The 14,933-nt window shown below is 43.1% G+C and overlaps 1 protein-coding gene across 2 annotated transcripts in view; it reads left to right on the top strand.

Moving 5' to 3' along the window:
* The window catches only part of IDUA (alpha-L-iduronidase), a 135,970-nt gene extending 123,719 nt beyond the window's left edge, over positions 1-12,251 (top strand). For both annotated transcript variants that reach the window (XM_075352230.1, XM_075352223.1), the window contains 5 exons: positions 2,476-2,597; positions 3,448-3,573; positions 7,284-7,360; positions 7,469-7,569; positions 11,288-12,251. In XM_075352230.1, coding sequence (XP_075208345.1) covers positions 2,476-2,597; positions 3,448-3,573; positions 7,284-7,360; positions 7,469-7,569; positions 11,288-11,388 — 527 coding nt within the window. In that variant the 3' untranslated portion in view covers positions 11,389-12,251. The remainder of the gene's footprint in view (positions 1-2,475; positions 2,598-3,447; positions 3,574-7,283; positions 7,361-7,468; positions 7,570-11,287) is intronic.
* The last annotated feature ends 2,682 nt before the right edge of the window (positions 12,252-14,933 follow it).

Genomic DNA, 14,933 nt, shown 5'->3' with positions numbered 1-14,933 from the left:
TACACTATTAGTACAGTCACAGTGCTGGCAACGGTGCATATTAACCAATTGCTGCACTGCTGATGAGTGCATAGCTCTAAAATGTATCTGTGCCGCCCCCACGTCAGCAGCCGGGCTGCTCAGATCCGGATCCGCAGTGGCTCAAGGGGTCTCCGGACCCGGGGGTTGTGCGGACACTCAAATAAAAAGGGGTTGTAACATGTATCGGGGATTGTTGTAGATAGTTTGTGACGCCACCCACGGTGTGTGGTAAAGTGGAGTACCACCGCTGCTGTTGGGGAGCACTCAGGGGCGATGGAATGGCAGCTGGCTGTTAACCCCTCCGTGGGTAGGGGTGGATGCCCCGGGGCTCAGTGTCCAGAACACGGGAGGTGATGGCTGCTAGTGGTGGTGCACTGGGCCGGACCGAAGGGTGTTGGTGTACTCACGATTAAATGATTGCACACAAGTCTGCTGGTAAACCAAGGTGTCAGTGGCCGGCTGCCGCTTCAGGGTGTATACGGTCCCCACACCTGTCTGGTGTACCAATGTCTCTTCCTCCGGCACTTTGTACTTTCTTGCTGTTTTGGACAACCTCGTATGGAACGGGGAAGTCCACTCCCGGTTTGGTTTTGGTTGGGAGATGTGCCCGCGAAAACTGACCCTTGGGATCTTAGTGGGTTGTTGCGGATACCCTATCCCCGCGGTGGGCTGCCGTTTCGCTCTATCTGGGCTAACACTCTGGAACAACGTCTGGAACCTTGCTCCCGGCCTGGTTAATTAGAGAAGGGGCTTGCAACCGTCTTCTAACTAGGGTCCAGGTACCTCGCCTGTGCATGGTTTCCGCACCGGATCTCCGCTGTCGGTATCGGCGGGCTCCAACCCTGTCCCGGTCCACCGCGACTGGACTCCCGTCGCCTTTGGACACGGTCCACTGCATGCCACCTAGCCAGTAGACCAGGGCCACTACCCTGGCTACCCTTCACTAGGCTCAGACTTAAACTTGCATTGCCACTTGAACTCGACTCTGACTCCTTCTCACTGATTCCCTCCCCCGGATCCTCAAGACCCCTAGGTTGGCGCTCCCAATCTGCCTGGTCCCGCCCACTAGTGTGTCATTCCTACCCTGAGGGGTGTGGCTTAGATTTTATGGCAGATGGTACCTGGTGTAGGGTGGTGTTGTGTGGGGTGTAGTGTTTCTCTGTGACCACCTGACGGCGCCAGGGCGTCACATATCCCTCTACCAGTCCAGCACTGAGACCTCAACAGATTTACAAGCTGTGGACTGGTAGAGAGATTCCTTGAGGGCTTTACTGCCAGTTCAGTGGAGCAATGAGTCACGGTGCACCTGAGCCAGCACTATGACTGTACTAATACAGTATCTGCTGAGCGCTGCTAACACTTTCTGGTAGGGATAAGCGGCTGTTGGTGTAGGAGAAAGTGAAAATCAGGCAATAACTCACTTTGTTTATGATGTTATGCATCATGGCAAATTTACGTTGGCAGAGCAGTGGAATGTGGGAACTTCATGGAGAACACTTCAGCCAATATCAGGTTATTTCCATAGTAGGCTCGTACCATGAAAAGGCATTTTTCTCAGTTTAGGTTTTTACTTTATTAATTAATTATTTGTCAAATCATATGTTTCTTCCATCAGCTCTTAAAATAATGAAATGTTTTGTGATAGGTGTTCTTTATTGTTTGCATCTATTGTACATATCATTAAACACATTAATCCTACCCACCTATTAAAACCCCTATAAATATTAATTTTTGCACTTCTCCTTTTTTTTCTCTTGAACCAAAACCCCCAACTTTTTTATTTTTCCATCACCAATTCTTGTTTTTTATTTTTTGTGGGATGAGTCAAAATGACATGTGATATGATTTGTTTTTTCCTAATAATGTCCTGTAAAATGTGAAAAAAAAATTCCAACTGCAGCGGTGAGCAATTCAACTATTGCTTTTGAGGTTTGTTTTTCCTGAGTTTATCGAGTGGTAAAAATGGCTTGGCAATATGATTCTTTAGGTGGGTATGATTACAGCGATGCCAAGCTTATAACATTTTTTATTATTGAAGTGTTGGGGGGAAAAAAATCAGACGTTTGAGAAACAAAAAATAGTTTTTGAAACGGGTAACTTTTTTTATTTATTTTTATGTCAGTGTAGCTGTGTAAATGGTTTTTTTTTGGGATGGCCATCGGATTTTTTTATCTATACCATTTTGGGGTATATTCAATGTTTTGATCGCTTTTATAGCATTTTTGGGGGTCATGTTTCTGAGCCGACTGCAAACTCTGGCAGTATTAGACTGTGCAAAAACACAACCATAAATAAGGGGATAGACAACTTCCATATATTCACATATTACCAGAAGCAATAATAAAGTAATGGCACCTAACAGAGTTCTAAGAAAATATGGTCCAGCATTATTTCATCGTTTACTGCAAAAAAACCCAAAATATTTGGTTTCCTGACTTTAAAACTCTTTTTTAGATCTTGTGTATGTAACATACTACATGGATAATACATTAACAAATCCATATCTGGAATGGCAAAAGGCAGGAAGTCCAGATTTCCCTTCTGTTGAAGAATTTAAACGCATACGTGATAAAGAGGTAAAACCATGCTGAAAAGTACTTAAGACACAATACATTTATATTCTTGTATATTGGTCTATTTTTAATAGTATCCTGAAATGTTGCTTAAAGGAAGTCAGGTCTTTGAAATGTAAATCCAACAACATCTTTAAATCTTTTATCTGTTGCTGCATTCTTAAGTAATGAGTGTTTTAATAAATATGCAAACGAATCTTAAAGAGCACTGGGCCAGACAGCAGACTTCCTGAGCCTCTGCCTCCCGATGTTGTTTTTCCGAACAGCACCAGCCTCCTTAGCTTGATTGATAGCTCACTGTCTGTGTGACAACATGCTCCAGGAAAGGAAATCAGACAGTGAGCTATCAATCAAGCTAAAGAGACTGGGCTGAGCCAAGCTGGGAACTAATATTGGGAGGCAGAGGGTAGTTAAGTGCTCTGTTACACCTAGTGCCTCATTTGCACATGAATGAAAACACTAACTTTTCTGGAATGCAGCAACAGATAGAAGATATAAAGGTGTTGATGTGGTTACGTTTTAAAACCTGTATATATGTGGTTTAGGGGATAGACTCCTTAACCGACAAATTCCATTTAACAGATACTCCCCTTCGTACTGGGATCACCTGGATAAGACAGATAATGTTCCAAACTCTCTAGAAGTGACTAGGGCCTCTCTTTATTTGCACCTGTAGAGATACCTAGATGGCAAGATTAATTTAATCATGACAAAAACTAATGGAAACGATAATAATTATAATATAGATTTATCTGTAAGAAAAGCTTTTATGAGAAGTTTAGATTAACCAGTGTTTAAGAGGTTACATATTTGAACTAAAATTTGTTGTAAAATTTTTTGACCTCTTTTAAAGGATCCAGTCATGGAAGGGCCTACTGTATTCCCTAAAGATGGTGATACAGTTCTAAGAATGCAACTTCCAGTTCCTTCAGTGCTTCTTGTTCATATATGTGAAAAGCCCCAATCTCCTCCTGGACAGGTGAGAGTGACGGTTCTTATCTTTTGAATATGGGTTCATTTTTCAAAATGAAATACTTATTTTGTTGCACAGGCTTTGCCATGAGGCTGTATTTACACTATAGGTTTATCTATATGTCTTTTCCAATTACCAGTAGATCAAAAGTATTGTACAATTTTGTCTGATCTGGAGGACCACATATAAAGGTCACACCCCACATTGCTGCTATGTACATAGTATTTATTCCTGCCGTAAGTATGGGACCACCCTCTTGTGCCATAAATATGCCCTTTCAGGGTAAGTCCATATTGGATGGAGATTTTCTAGGGTGAACCTAGAACCTTCCGTAGGGCGGTAGTCGCGAGCAAGCCGGGTCTTCCTTTTCATGTCCTGGCATGCTACAGAAAAAGTGGTTTCCCCAATAATTGTGTGTTATGCGCGGCATTCACTTGCTCTCTGCTGCCTTTGGTTTCCTCTGTCTCGGGAAGCCCACCATACGCAAATCAGGCAACACTTGGTTTTGTTTTATAAAAGACAAATTTTACTTGGCTACAAAGTTCTTCTCCACTGGATACGTCACAACGGGCACATACACTTCAATGGTTCCATTTCCCGTTACAATACACTTCAAGTCTGTTTCCCTCTCTAGGTTTTCACCTTAAGGCCTTGTGCGCACACTGCGTTTTTACCCGCGTTTTTGCTGCAGAAATTTCTTGAGAAAATGGTTGTAACCTTTCTGCAGACATTCACCAGCAAAACCAATGGAAAACAAATAGCTGTGCGCACACTGCGTTTTTTTTTTCAAGAACATTCTTTCTGCGGAATTTCCTGAGAAAAAGAATGCGCATGTCACTTCTTTTCTGCAGGTACCTGCGTTTTTTGCCATAGATAATGGTAAAATAACGCAGGGACCAACCTGCGGGAAAAACACACCAAAAACGCATAAAAAACGCATGCGCCTTAGGAAGAAAGCGGTTCGCCGGCCAGAGCGACGTCGCAGGGCAGGTAAGTGCGTGTGGAGTTGCCGTAGCGATAATGTTCGCTATGGCAGCTATCACAAGATATCGCATGTGCGACGGGGGAGGGTGCTATCGCGCTCGGCATCACTAGCCGATGCTAGCAATGTCGCAGCGTGCAAAGTACCCCTTCCTCCTGGTGAGGCCTTCCCCTATATGGAAAGGGGTTTTCAGGTGCGCTTTCAAAACCAGCCCTGAGCCTTAAGATCCTGAAGTGTTAACGCCTGTGAGTACGGGGAGTCCTGCCCGACTTGAGCTGAATACACCAGGCCACACTAAGCTATCTCCAGCCTAGCTCCAACTACATCAAAGATGGAGTCTCTCCTCTACCCACAGAAGCTGTCTCCTCCCCAGTGGGCTGTTCCCGCAGCTTAACTCTTTCCTATAACTCTATCACCTGTTCTACAAGCACTATCTAAACTGGCCACTAGATGGCAACATATTTCACAATCATTATTATTGTCATCATCTTATACTCTATAGATTATGTACAGTCATGGCCAAAAGTTTTGAGAATGCTACAAATATTAAGTTTTACAAAGTCTACTGCTTAAGTTTTTCTAATGGTAATTTGCATATATTCCAAAATGTCATAAAGAGTGATCAGCTTAACAGCAATTACTTGCAAAGTCAATATTGGCTAAGAAAATTAACTTTAACCCCCAAAACACATTTCAACATCATTGCATTCCTTAAAAGGAGCAGCTAACATTGTTTTAGTGATTGTTCCATTAACACAGGTGTGGGTGTTGATGAGGACAGGGCTGGTGATCAGTCATGATTAAGTAAGAATGACACCACTGGAGATTTTAAAAGGAGGCTGGTGCTTGGCATCATTGTTTCTCTTCAGTTAACCATGGTTATCTCTAAAGAAACACGTGCAGCCATCATAGCTCTGCACAAAAATGGCCTAACAGGGAAGAGTATCGCAGCTACAAAGATTGCACCTCAGTCAACAATCTATCGCATCATCAAGAACTTCAAGGAGAGAGCTTCCATTGTTGCCAAAAAGGCTCCAGGGCGCCCAAGAAGGACCAGCAAACGTCAGGACCGTATCTTAGAACTGTTTCAGCTGCGGGATCGGACTACCAGCAGTGCCGAGGTAGCTCAGCAATGGCAGCAGGCTGGTGTGAGTGCTTCTGCACGCACTGTGAGGCGGAGACTGCTTGAGCAAGGCCTGGTTTCAAGGAGGGCAGCAAAGAAGCCACTTCTCTCCAGAAAAAACATCAGGGACCGACTGATATTCTGCAAAAGGTACAGGGAGTGGACTGCTGAGGACTGGGGTAAAGTCATTTTCTCAGATGAATCCCCTTTTTGATTGTTTGGGACATCTGGAAAACAGCTAATTAGGAGAAGAAGAGGTGAACGAACGCTACCACTAGTCTTGTCTCATGCCAACTGTAAAGCATCCTGAAACGATTCATGTGTGGGGTTTCTTCTCAGCCAAGGGAATCTGCTCACTCACTGTCTTGCCTAAAAACACATCCATGAATAAAGAATGGTACCAGAATGTCCTCCAAGAGCAACTTCTCCCAACTGTCCAAGAGCAGTTTGGCGCCCAAAAATGCCTTTTCCAGCATGATGGAGCACCTTGCCATAAAGCAAAGGTGATCACTAAATGGCTCATGGAACAAAACATAGAGATTTTGGGTCCATGGCCTGGAAACTCCCCAGATCTTAATCCCATTGAGAACTTGTGGGTAATCATCAAGAGATGGGTGGACAAACAAAAACCAACAAATTCTGGCAAAATGCAAGCATTGCTTATGCAAGAATGGACAGCTATCAGTCAGGATTTGGTCCAGAAGTTGATTGAGAGCATGCCAGGGAGAATTGCAGAGGTCCTGAAGAAGAAGGGTAAACACTGCAAATATTGACTTACTGCATTAACTCATTCTAACTGTCAATATAACCTTTTGGTACTCATAATATGATTGCAATTATATTTCTGTATGTGATGTAAACATCAGACAAACACAATTAAAAACCAGAGGGAAACAGATCATGTGAAAATATCATTTTGGTGTCATTCTCAAAACTTTTGGCCATGACTGTACACAGTTCTGCTTGTGTTTTCAGGGGGCCACCTCCTCACTAGCCTGTAGTAAAATCCACACAATTTGTATGCACATGTTGCTGGTGATTTTTCTTCATTCTTCCACATTGAAAAGAGTAGGAGCTCATTCAGACTTCCGTTGTTTCATCTATAAGTTATATCTGTGTTTTGCACAGAAGGCACTTATATCTATTATGGAGCTGTTCACCTGTCTGTGTATTTTCACAGATTGAGAGGTCTGAAAAAAAAATTATGGAGACATGTCAAAATTTGATCTATGGGTACCATCCATGTGCTATCATTTTTCATTCATCGTTTTCTTTTCTTATCTGAGAAAAACTGATGATGCTTTGATGGTAAATACTGTGACACTAGCCAAATCCTGATGAAACTCTGATTAAAAAAAGGCTGATTAAACCTGGACCATTTTTTTTTCCTGTACGGGGAAAATCACTTACTTCTGATTGTCAAGATTCCATGTAGAAAAAGTCTGCAGCTAATGAATGAGACTAGAAAAATGCCTTATATTGTATTCTGCTGCACATTTCACTGGCACAAATCCATAGGCGTAAAGGACAGTGACTGCAGGATTAGAATGAGACAATGGATGAAGAAGAAGCCATGAAAGTTTGTCCATCTATTGTTTCTTTTCTTCATAGGTCACTGGACTTCATTTTATTCCTCTTATTAGAGGACAAGTAGTAGTGGTCTGGAGCGATGCATATGTGGTATCACGGTAAGTGCCCATTTCTGATGGTCTCTGTGTTATTTCTTATTCATGCTCAGTTTAAAAAACAATGAATTACAACTTTGCCCATTTATGTTAATTTATGTTGTTTTACAGATGTTTGAAGACTTATGAAGTGGAGTATTCATTTGATGGCTTAAACTTTAGCAGAATAAATAGAAAGAATGTTTTTTTTACTTTATTCACTTATAGTCCCGGTACGTCTTTTCACGTTGTCTTTTATATTATTAACAGACTTTGTGCTATAATATAAATTGTTTCTATATAACCGGTCAATATAATTAGGCAGCCAATCATTGATGAAGCAAAACACTCATTTGTCAGCTCAAATTATTTTGAAGCTTGCTTAAAGGGAATCGGTCAGCAGGTTTTGGCTACCTCATCTGAGAGCAGCATGAGGAGATTCTGGATCCAACAATGTATCACTTAGATTACTGGCTGCAGCAGTTCTGACACAGTCAAAATCTTTAGATTTAGCCATGTAAAAGATTCCACAGAGCTAACCCCGCCTACACCAGGCTCTCAATACAGATTGTATACTGATATTGAGGTGTCAATCACAGCAGTGGGTGTGGCGCCCTGGACAAGCCAGGTCGTCACAGGTACTGAAACAATACACCCCACACGCCGGCTAGGCACACCGAAGTCAGACAAAAATCCTTGTTGCCTCCCTCCAGGGGCTGATGTCCACACCAGGGGGTGAAGCCAGGCGGTTGGCCCCACCCACCGAGGAGTTCACAGTCCTGGAGGCGGGAAAAGGAAGTCAGTGGGTAGAGTGTGTAGTGGAGAGTTGAAGAGTGAAGTGGTAGCGGAGGAGACTGACCGTGTCCGGGTGCGTGGCCCGGGCACATACAGCAAGGTTGGCAGACGGTGGTGACCGTCTGCAGGAGGGGCTGATTGACTTGAACCGTAAGGACCAGGGACGGGCGGTGGCCCGCCGGTACCGGATCGGGGAGCGAAGAGAAGCCAGCACCATTCGGCAGGGCCTACGGACCCCGACCAGGCTTGGAGTCGCCGTAAAACCAGTCAAATCCGTTAGCGAAGGGAACCTCCGGGGTTTCCCAGCAGTCAAGACCCGATTGAAGGCAACAGCTCAAACCGTGAAGGGAAATACAGTCACCGCCAAGGCTACAGTTCCCAGGGCCAGAGCCTGCGGGCAAAAGGGGCTCCCTCAGCCTCCATCCAAGCTGGGGAGCGGGTTACCGGTGGGAAGCCACCAGAACCGAGAACACAACACAGGTGCAGGGAAAGGCAGTCACCGCCAACCTACCGGGAGAAGAACCACCGCAGCCGTCTGTGGGACCTGTCCATCCAGCCGTTTGTTTTACCGGAGACTTTGTATTCATCATTGGCTTAGTGAGTACCACTGTGCCGTGCGGCACCACGCTGCCCCCGCGACCCTGCACCTCACCAGGTCCCGTAACCCACCTGCCATCCTTCCCTCACCGGGCCTCGGGACAACCAACCCCCTACCCACGGAGAGGAAAAACAACATCCGAGCTGCTCCCTGTCATCGCTCCCGGGATCCCCGTCCAGAGCAGTGGTGGTGTCACAACCTCACCACAACCGTGTGTGGCGTCACGGACAATAAATCCCCACAACCATTCCCCTTTTCACTCACGGGCGAGGAGCGCCGCTCGAGTCCCCGGGATCCGGCCCACCGCTCGAGCCACAACTGAACAGCAAGCGAAGCAGCAGCACCGGACCCGAGCGTGGTGAGCGCAGCGTCCCCTCCTCCGCCCGCGACATGGGCATGTCGGATTGCCATACATGTGAGTTTCTAGGCCTGTCATGTCAAGTGTCATGCTGCCTAAACAATCATAGCATAAACAAAATATTGGACCATGATAAGATAGGCATGCCTGAACTCTCTGTGTTAACCCTTGCAGCATGCTTGCTTCAGCTTACATAGCAAAAACCTGCTGACAGATTCCCTTTAAATATCATCATTCTCAGCAGCACATTGTCTGTATAAACAGATGTGCTGCTGATAACAATGACCGCTTCTGCACACAAAATGATCTATTAAAGATCGGGCTGTGCTTATTGGAAGTGCAGTCAGCGTTTCTAATCAGGTTAATAAACAACCGCCAATTACCAAACATGGAGTGACTTGATTACTTTAGGTCCCCACAGAAATAATAAATTATTATATAAGTCCGCTTTCTTTCAAGGACTGATTAAGAAATTAAATTAATTGTCTGGAAAGGTTGTGATAATTCCATAGTATCGAGGCCCTGTCTGACTATTTAGAAACATAGATTGAAGGCATCGAAGTAGGTTCTATGTTCTGCCAGTGGATGTCTTCTGGTACTGTTGTTTATTTATTATGCATTGCTTATAAAGCACCATCATATTTCGCAGCGCTTTACAGACATCATCATCACTGTCCACATTGATGCTCACAACATAAATTTCCTATCACTATACAGTCATGGCCGACAGTGTTAGCAGCCTTGAAATCGATCCAGAAAATCAAGTGTTTCTGACAGAAAATTATTGTAATTTCACGTTATATTATACACATGTTTATTCTCTTTGTGTGTATTGACACAACACAAAAATAAAACTGAGAAAAAGGGCAAATTTGACATAATACACAAAACCCCAAACATGGGCAGGACAACATTTTTGGCACCCTCAACTTAATATTTGGTTGCACACTTTTTGGAATTGATAAATGTAATCAATCACTTCCTATAACCATTAACGACCTTCTTAGGCCAGTTTCACACATCTGACTTTTCGCCGCTTTGCCGGATTCGGCGCACGCCAGTACAGTGTATACAGTACAATGGCAGCGCAACAAACGCCGGTCACATGCTGTCATGTGACCGGAGCATGTGATCCAGAAGTTGCGGTGCTGCCATTGTACTGTATACACTGTACTGGCGTGCGCCGAATCCGGCAAACCGGCAAAAAGCCGGATGTGTGAAACCGGCCTTACACACTTCAACTGGAATTTTATACCTCTCTTTTGCAAACTACTCCAGGTCTCTCATATTTGAAGGTGCCTTCTCCCAACAACAATGTTAAGAACTCTCCACACGTGTGCACTGGGATTTAGATTCAGACTCATTAAAATTATGTTTGGTTCCAGACCCAAACTTGACCCATAATACCGAACCCGATGTAAGTCAATGGAGACTCGATCTTATGTGCTGTAAAATGGATATAGTAAGGGCTAGGGGACTGCAAAAGGAAACTAAACGGGGGCAATTGTCCTACAAACAAATGTGGATAAGAAATAAAAAAATAGATGTACGCTCCCGCATATTTTTGATAGCCAGTGCTGATAAAGCGTATAATTGCAGACTACAACCCTTAGCTGTCAGCTTTACCTTGGCTGGTTATCTAAAATAGAAAGGATGCCCCTCTATTTTTTTTTTTTTTTTTTTATGCAAATAATTTAAAAAAATAACGTGGGGTTCTCCCTATTTTTGATTACCAGCCAAGGTAAAGCAGACAGCTGGGGCTGGTAGTATCGGGGTGGAAAGGCCCATGGTTTGTTGGCCCTTCCCAGCCTAAAAATACCAACATGCAGCCGCCCCAGAAGTGGCGCATCCATTAATCGCTGTGCCCCAGTCTTCCCGAATGCCTTCATTCGGTGGCAATTAGGGTAATACTTATGGGGTTGATGTCAGCTGTGATTTGACATCTGGCATCAAGCCCAGGGGTTAGTAAAGGAGAGGCCTCTATCCCTAGTTACCAGCAGTGCCAGTGTTTTTCTTGTTTTGGACATCCTGTAAATATATATGAAATTTAATGACCACTACTGCCTCTTCTCAATGGCTGAATACAAGGCTAAATATATTACATTCACCTGCATAGAATAATATATAAGCAGACCTTTAGACTCATAATTCTATACTGACTAGGTCATGTGACTAACAGCTTTTTTATTTCTCTTTTCAGAAAGTGGCAACGTATCTGGATCTTACAGAGTGCGTGCTGTTAACTATTGGGATGTTCCGGGACCCTATAGTACTCCAGAAGAGTATAAAGAATTATTTTAGACTGGTTGAAAGATTAAGCAACCTTGAATATTATAAAAATAAGTACCGCAAACTGTGTAATGTTGCCTTGAAATCTTAATTTACCATGCAGCAACATTCTAAACAAGTTGTGACAGTCCCAGCTGTGATTTATATGAGCTTTAATTCACGTAATGTAATGCTCATGTGAATGGAATAACTTCAAAGTGAGTTGGCAGTCAGCATGACAGCTACAACATATTTGACCTTCAAAAATAACAGCAATATGCCCCTTATTAGCAACACTGATATTATACATTTATGGTACATGTATACATTTGCATAAAATGTTAGTGTTTGTGTTTTTTATTTGTTTTTTTGTTTTTTTTTTGTTTTTTTTAAACAATTAGGCTCTGTTTACATTTGCATTGTGGTTTTATTCATAATTAGAAACCCTATTGCATTGCGGGACCCATTGCACCGCACCTGTGGCAACTGATGGACTCAATTGACTTTGGTTCTGCCGAGGTGTCCATCGTATTGACAGAAGTAGCACTGCATAAAGAGCATAACTGTTATACTATTTGTGCTCCTAGATGTGCAGTTACAATAAGAAGAGGATATGGGGGTGATTCATCAGAGCTTTTACTTGAGAATGCCGGTGTAATCCACTTTAAGAAGTCAAGATGTTTGCGCAACTCAGAATAGTGGAAAAATATTGCGACCTTTGGTATTTTCATGCCAGTAAGAAGTAGATTTGCCAAAGTGGATGGAGCGGTGAATAGACCATGGCAATTCCCACCCGTCAAATTCAACTGGATTAGCATTTCTAGCAAGGCTGATGCCACTGAGAAGATGCACTAACTTTATAAATTGGTCGGCAAGCGCTTAAAGAGAACCTGTCAGATGCAATATGCACCCAGATCCACGAGCAGTTCTGGGTGCATATTGCTAATCCCTGCCTAACCGTCCCTGTATACACTAGCATAGATAACGATGTCTTTAGAAAAAGTATTTCTAAAGATCTTTTACCGTATGCTAATGAGCGAGGGTACTAGTCACCTGGGCGTTAGTCGTCCCTCATTAGCATTTGTTAGTATGCCCCTGTGGGCATGCTTTTCATGCTAATGAATAAGCAGCGTCACAGGATGAGCTCACTCAGCTCTCCGCCGCCATCGCTGGATTTCGGCTCAGTGTGCATGACCACGGAGGTTTGGTCATGCACACTACTTCAGTTTGAAGCCAGGATGCATACACCAGGCTTCATAGTGCGCATGAGCCAAACTCCAGCGTTGAGCGGCGATGAAGTGAGTGAGATCATCGTGTGACGCTGCGTATTCATTATTCCACAAGGGCGTACTAACATGCTAATGAGGGGCGACTGGCCAGGGAACTAACTCCCAGGGGGCTAGCGCCCTCGCTCATTAGCATACGGTGAAAGATCTTTAGAAATACTTTTTCTAAAGATCCCTTTATCTATGCTACTAGATACAGGGACGGTTAGGCAGGGAATAGCAATATGCACAGAACTGCTCATGGTTCTGGGTGCATATTGCACCTGACAGGTTCACTTTAATGAATCGGACCCTATATCTTTTATTTTTTTTTTTTAAACCCAGTTTTATCTTTGGTCTATTTTACTGGGAATCTGTATATTATATACAAATGAAATTGTGGGGAAATTTTTATAATTATTAAAATGAGTCCGCTAGGGCGGAAGTGCAGAATCTGCAGCCCACGTTGCAGCCTGTGATGCCATTCATTGCGGCCCCCAACTACCTCTGACTCCTCTGTGTTCAGTAACATAAATTATGGATAATTGCACTCATTATATGGTTATCTTGACTCATTTTTTCTGCAGCTCTAAAAAGCACAATACAGTCTTTGTCTACAATAGTGAAAGTTCCAGGAATGGAAACCCGCGCTCAAAAGATTTTGGCATATGCAGTATTGTGAATAGATATCTTGGATCATCAGAACACTCATTGAAAAAAGATCGGGCTCCTCTTCACTAGGGTTATATAACATACCAAAGCTATTAATTTACTCTGTCCCTCAAATGTAAATCTGTACAGTTATCTATATTCTACAGATACTTATAGGGAATATGGCAGCAGGTTTTTGCTATGTAAGCGCAGTACAGCATGCTGTAAGAGTTAAAAAACAAAAAGCAACTGTGCTTCTCTTATCAGTGTGTGTGCAATTGTTCACATAAACTAATGGCTTTATTACCCTTTGATTACCATTACAGGACTAGAAACTCACCTGCATGGCAGTCCAGCAAGTTCCCTGCTGTAATTGACACCTCATAGTTAATGCAAAATTTCTATAGAGAAACGGATGTGGGCAGTGGTGTTCCTGAATCTTAATTCTTTGATTGTTTCAGATGGCTTCAGCAAGGAATCTATGTGATACACCGATGGATTCAGAATCTCTTTGCCTACAATATGTTGCTGTCAGATGAGGTAGCAGAAACCTGCTGATAGATTCCCTTTAACACTACAGGCAAATGTAGTACTGCTGCATGATATGACAATTACATATAATAGACCTTGCCAAAATTAAGGCCTTTTCTCTGACATCACATACTTTTCTGCATACATGTGCTGAAGCTTCACCTTCCAGACCTGCTACTTTGCTTAATCTAATGAAATTAGTATATAAAGGAGTGTTTCCACAATTTAAAGCTATCCCTTATCCTCTGGGTGGTTAGACCCTCACTGTTCATCTAGTGATAGAGCATAACTTCTAATTGTGGGAATACTCCTTTAAGATCTATAGTGTACCAAGCAATATGGGGACTTGATGAATAAGAGTGAAAAAATGTAAAAGTGTTGTTTTATTGTCTTAGAGTTGTTTTTTCTTCAACAGGTGCCTATCATTATTGAAGGGAATCTGTTACCAAGTTCTTGTCACGTAATCTGAGAGCAGCATAATGTAATAATGTAGAGAAAGAGACCCGGATGCAAGTGATGTGTCACTTACTAGAGGGCTTGCTGTAGCTGTGATACAATCGTTTTATCAACAGGGAATTATCACTAAAGAAATAGTAAACCTGATGCCATGTAGCCCTCGTATTCATGACCTCTGTATAACCTTAAGGCCCCGTCACACACAGAGATAAATCTTTGGCAGATCTGTGGTTGCAGTAAAATCATGGACATATTGTTCCATTTGTACACAGCCACAAACCTGGCACTGATTATCCACAATTTCACTGCAACCACAGATCTGCCACAGCTTTATCTCTGTGTGTGACAGGGCCTTTACTCCCACCACTGATTGGCCGATTTTCTGCCTATGCACAGTGTACACAGAAAGCTGCCCATTAGTGGTGTGAGTGCGGTTATACACAGATCAGTATTCAGAGAACCTGTAGATCTGCAGCAGGTTAAATAAGTACAGCCCAGTAAGTTATACATTGCTGGATTCAAGGTCTCTGGCCTTACATCATGCTGCTCTTAGATGGGGGAGCACAAAGCTAGGACAAAATTGAATAGATTAGTCACATTTTGCAGATAATATTATTTCAAATAGCACAAATGATTCTGTAATAATGTTTTAAGTCTTGAAAAATATGAATGGAA

The sequence above is a fragment of the Anomaloglossus baeobatrachus genome, chromosome 1 (assembly GCF_048569485.1).
Source record: "Anomaloglossus baeobatrachus isolate aAnoBae1 chromosome 1, aAnoBae1.hap1, whole genome shotgun sequence".
Lineage (NCBI taxonomy): Eukaryota > Metazoa > Chordata > Amphibia > Anura > Aromobatidae > Anomaloglossus > Anomaloglossus baeobatrachus.
This window is presented reverse-complemented; position numbering and strand designations above follow the sequence as displayed.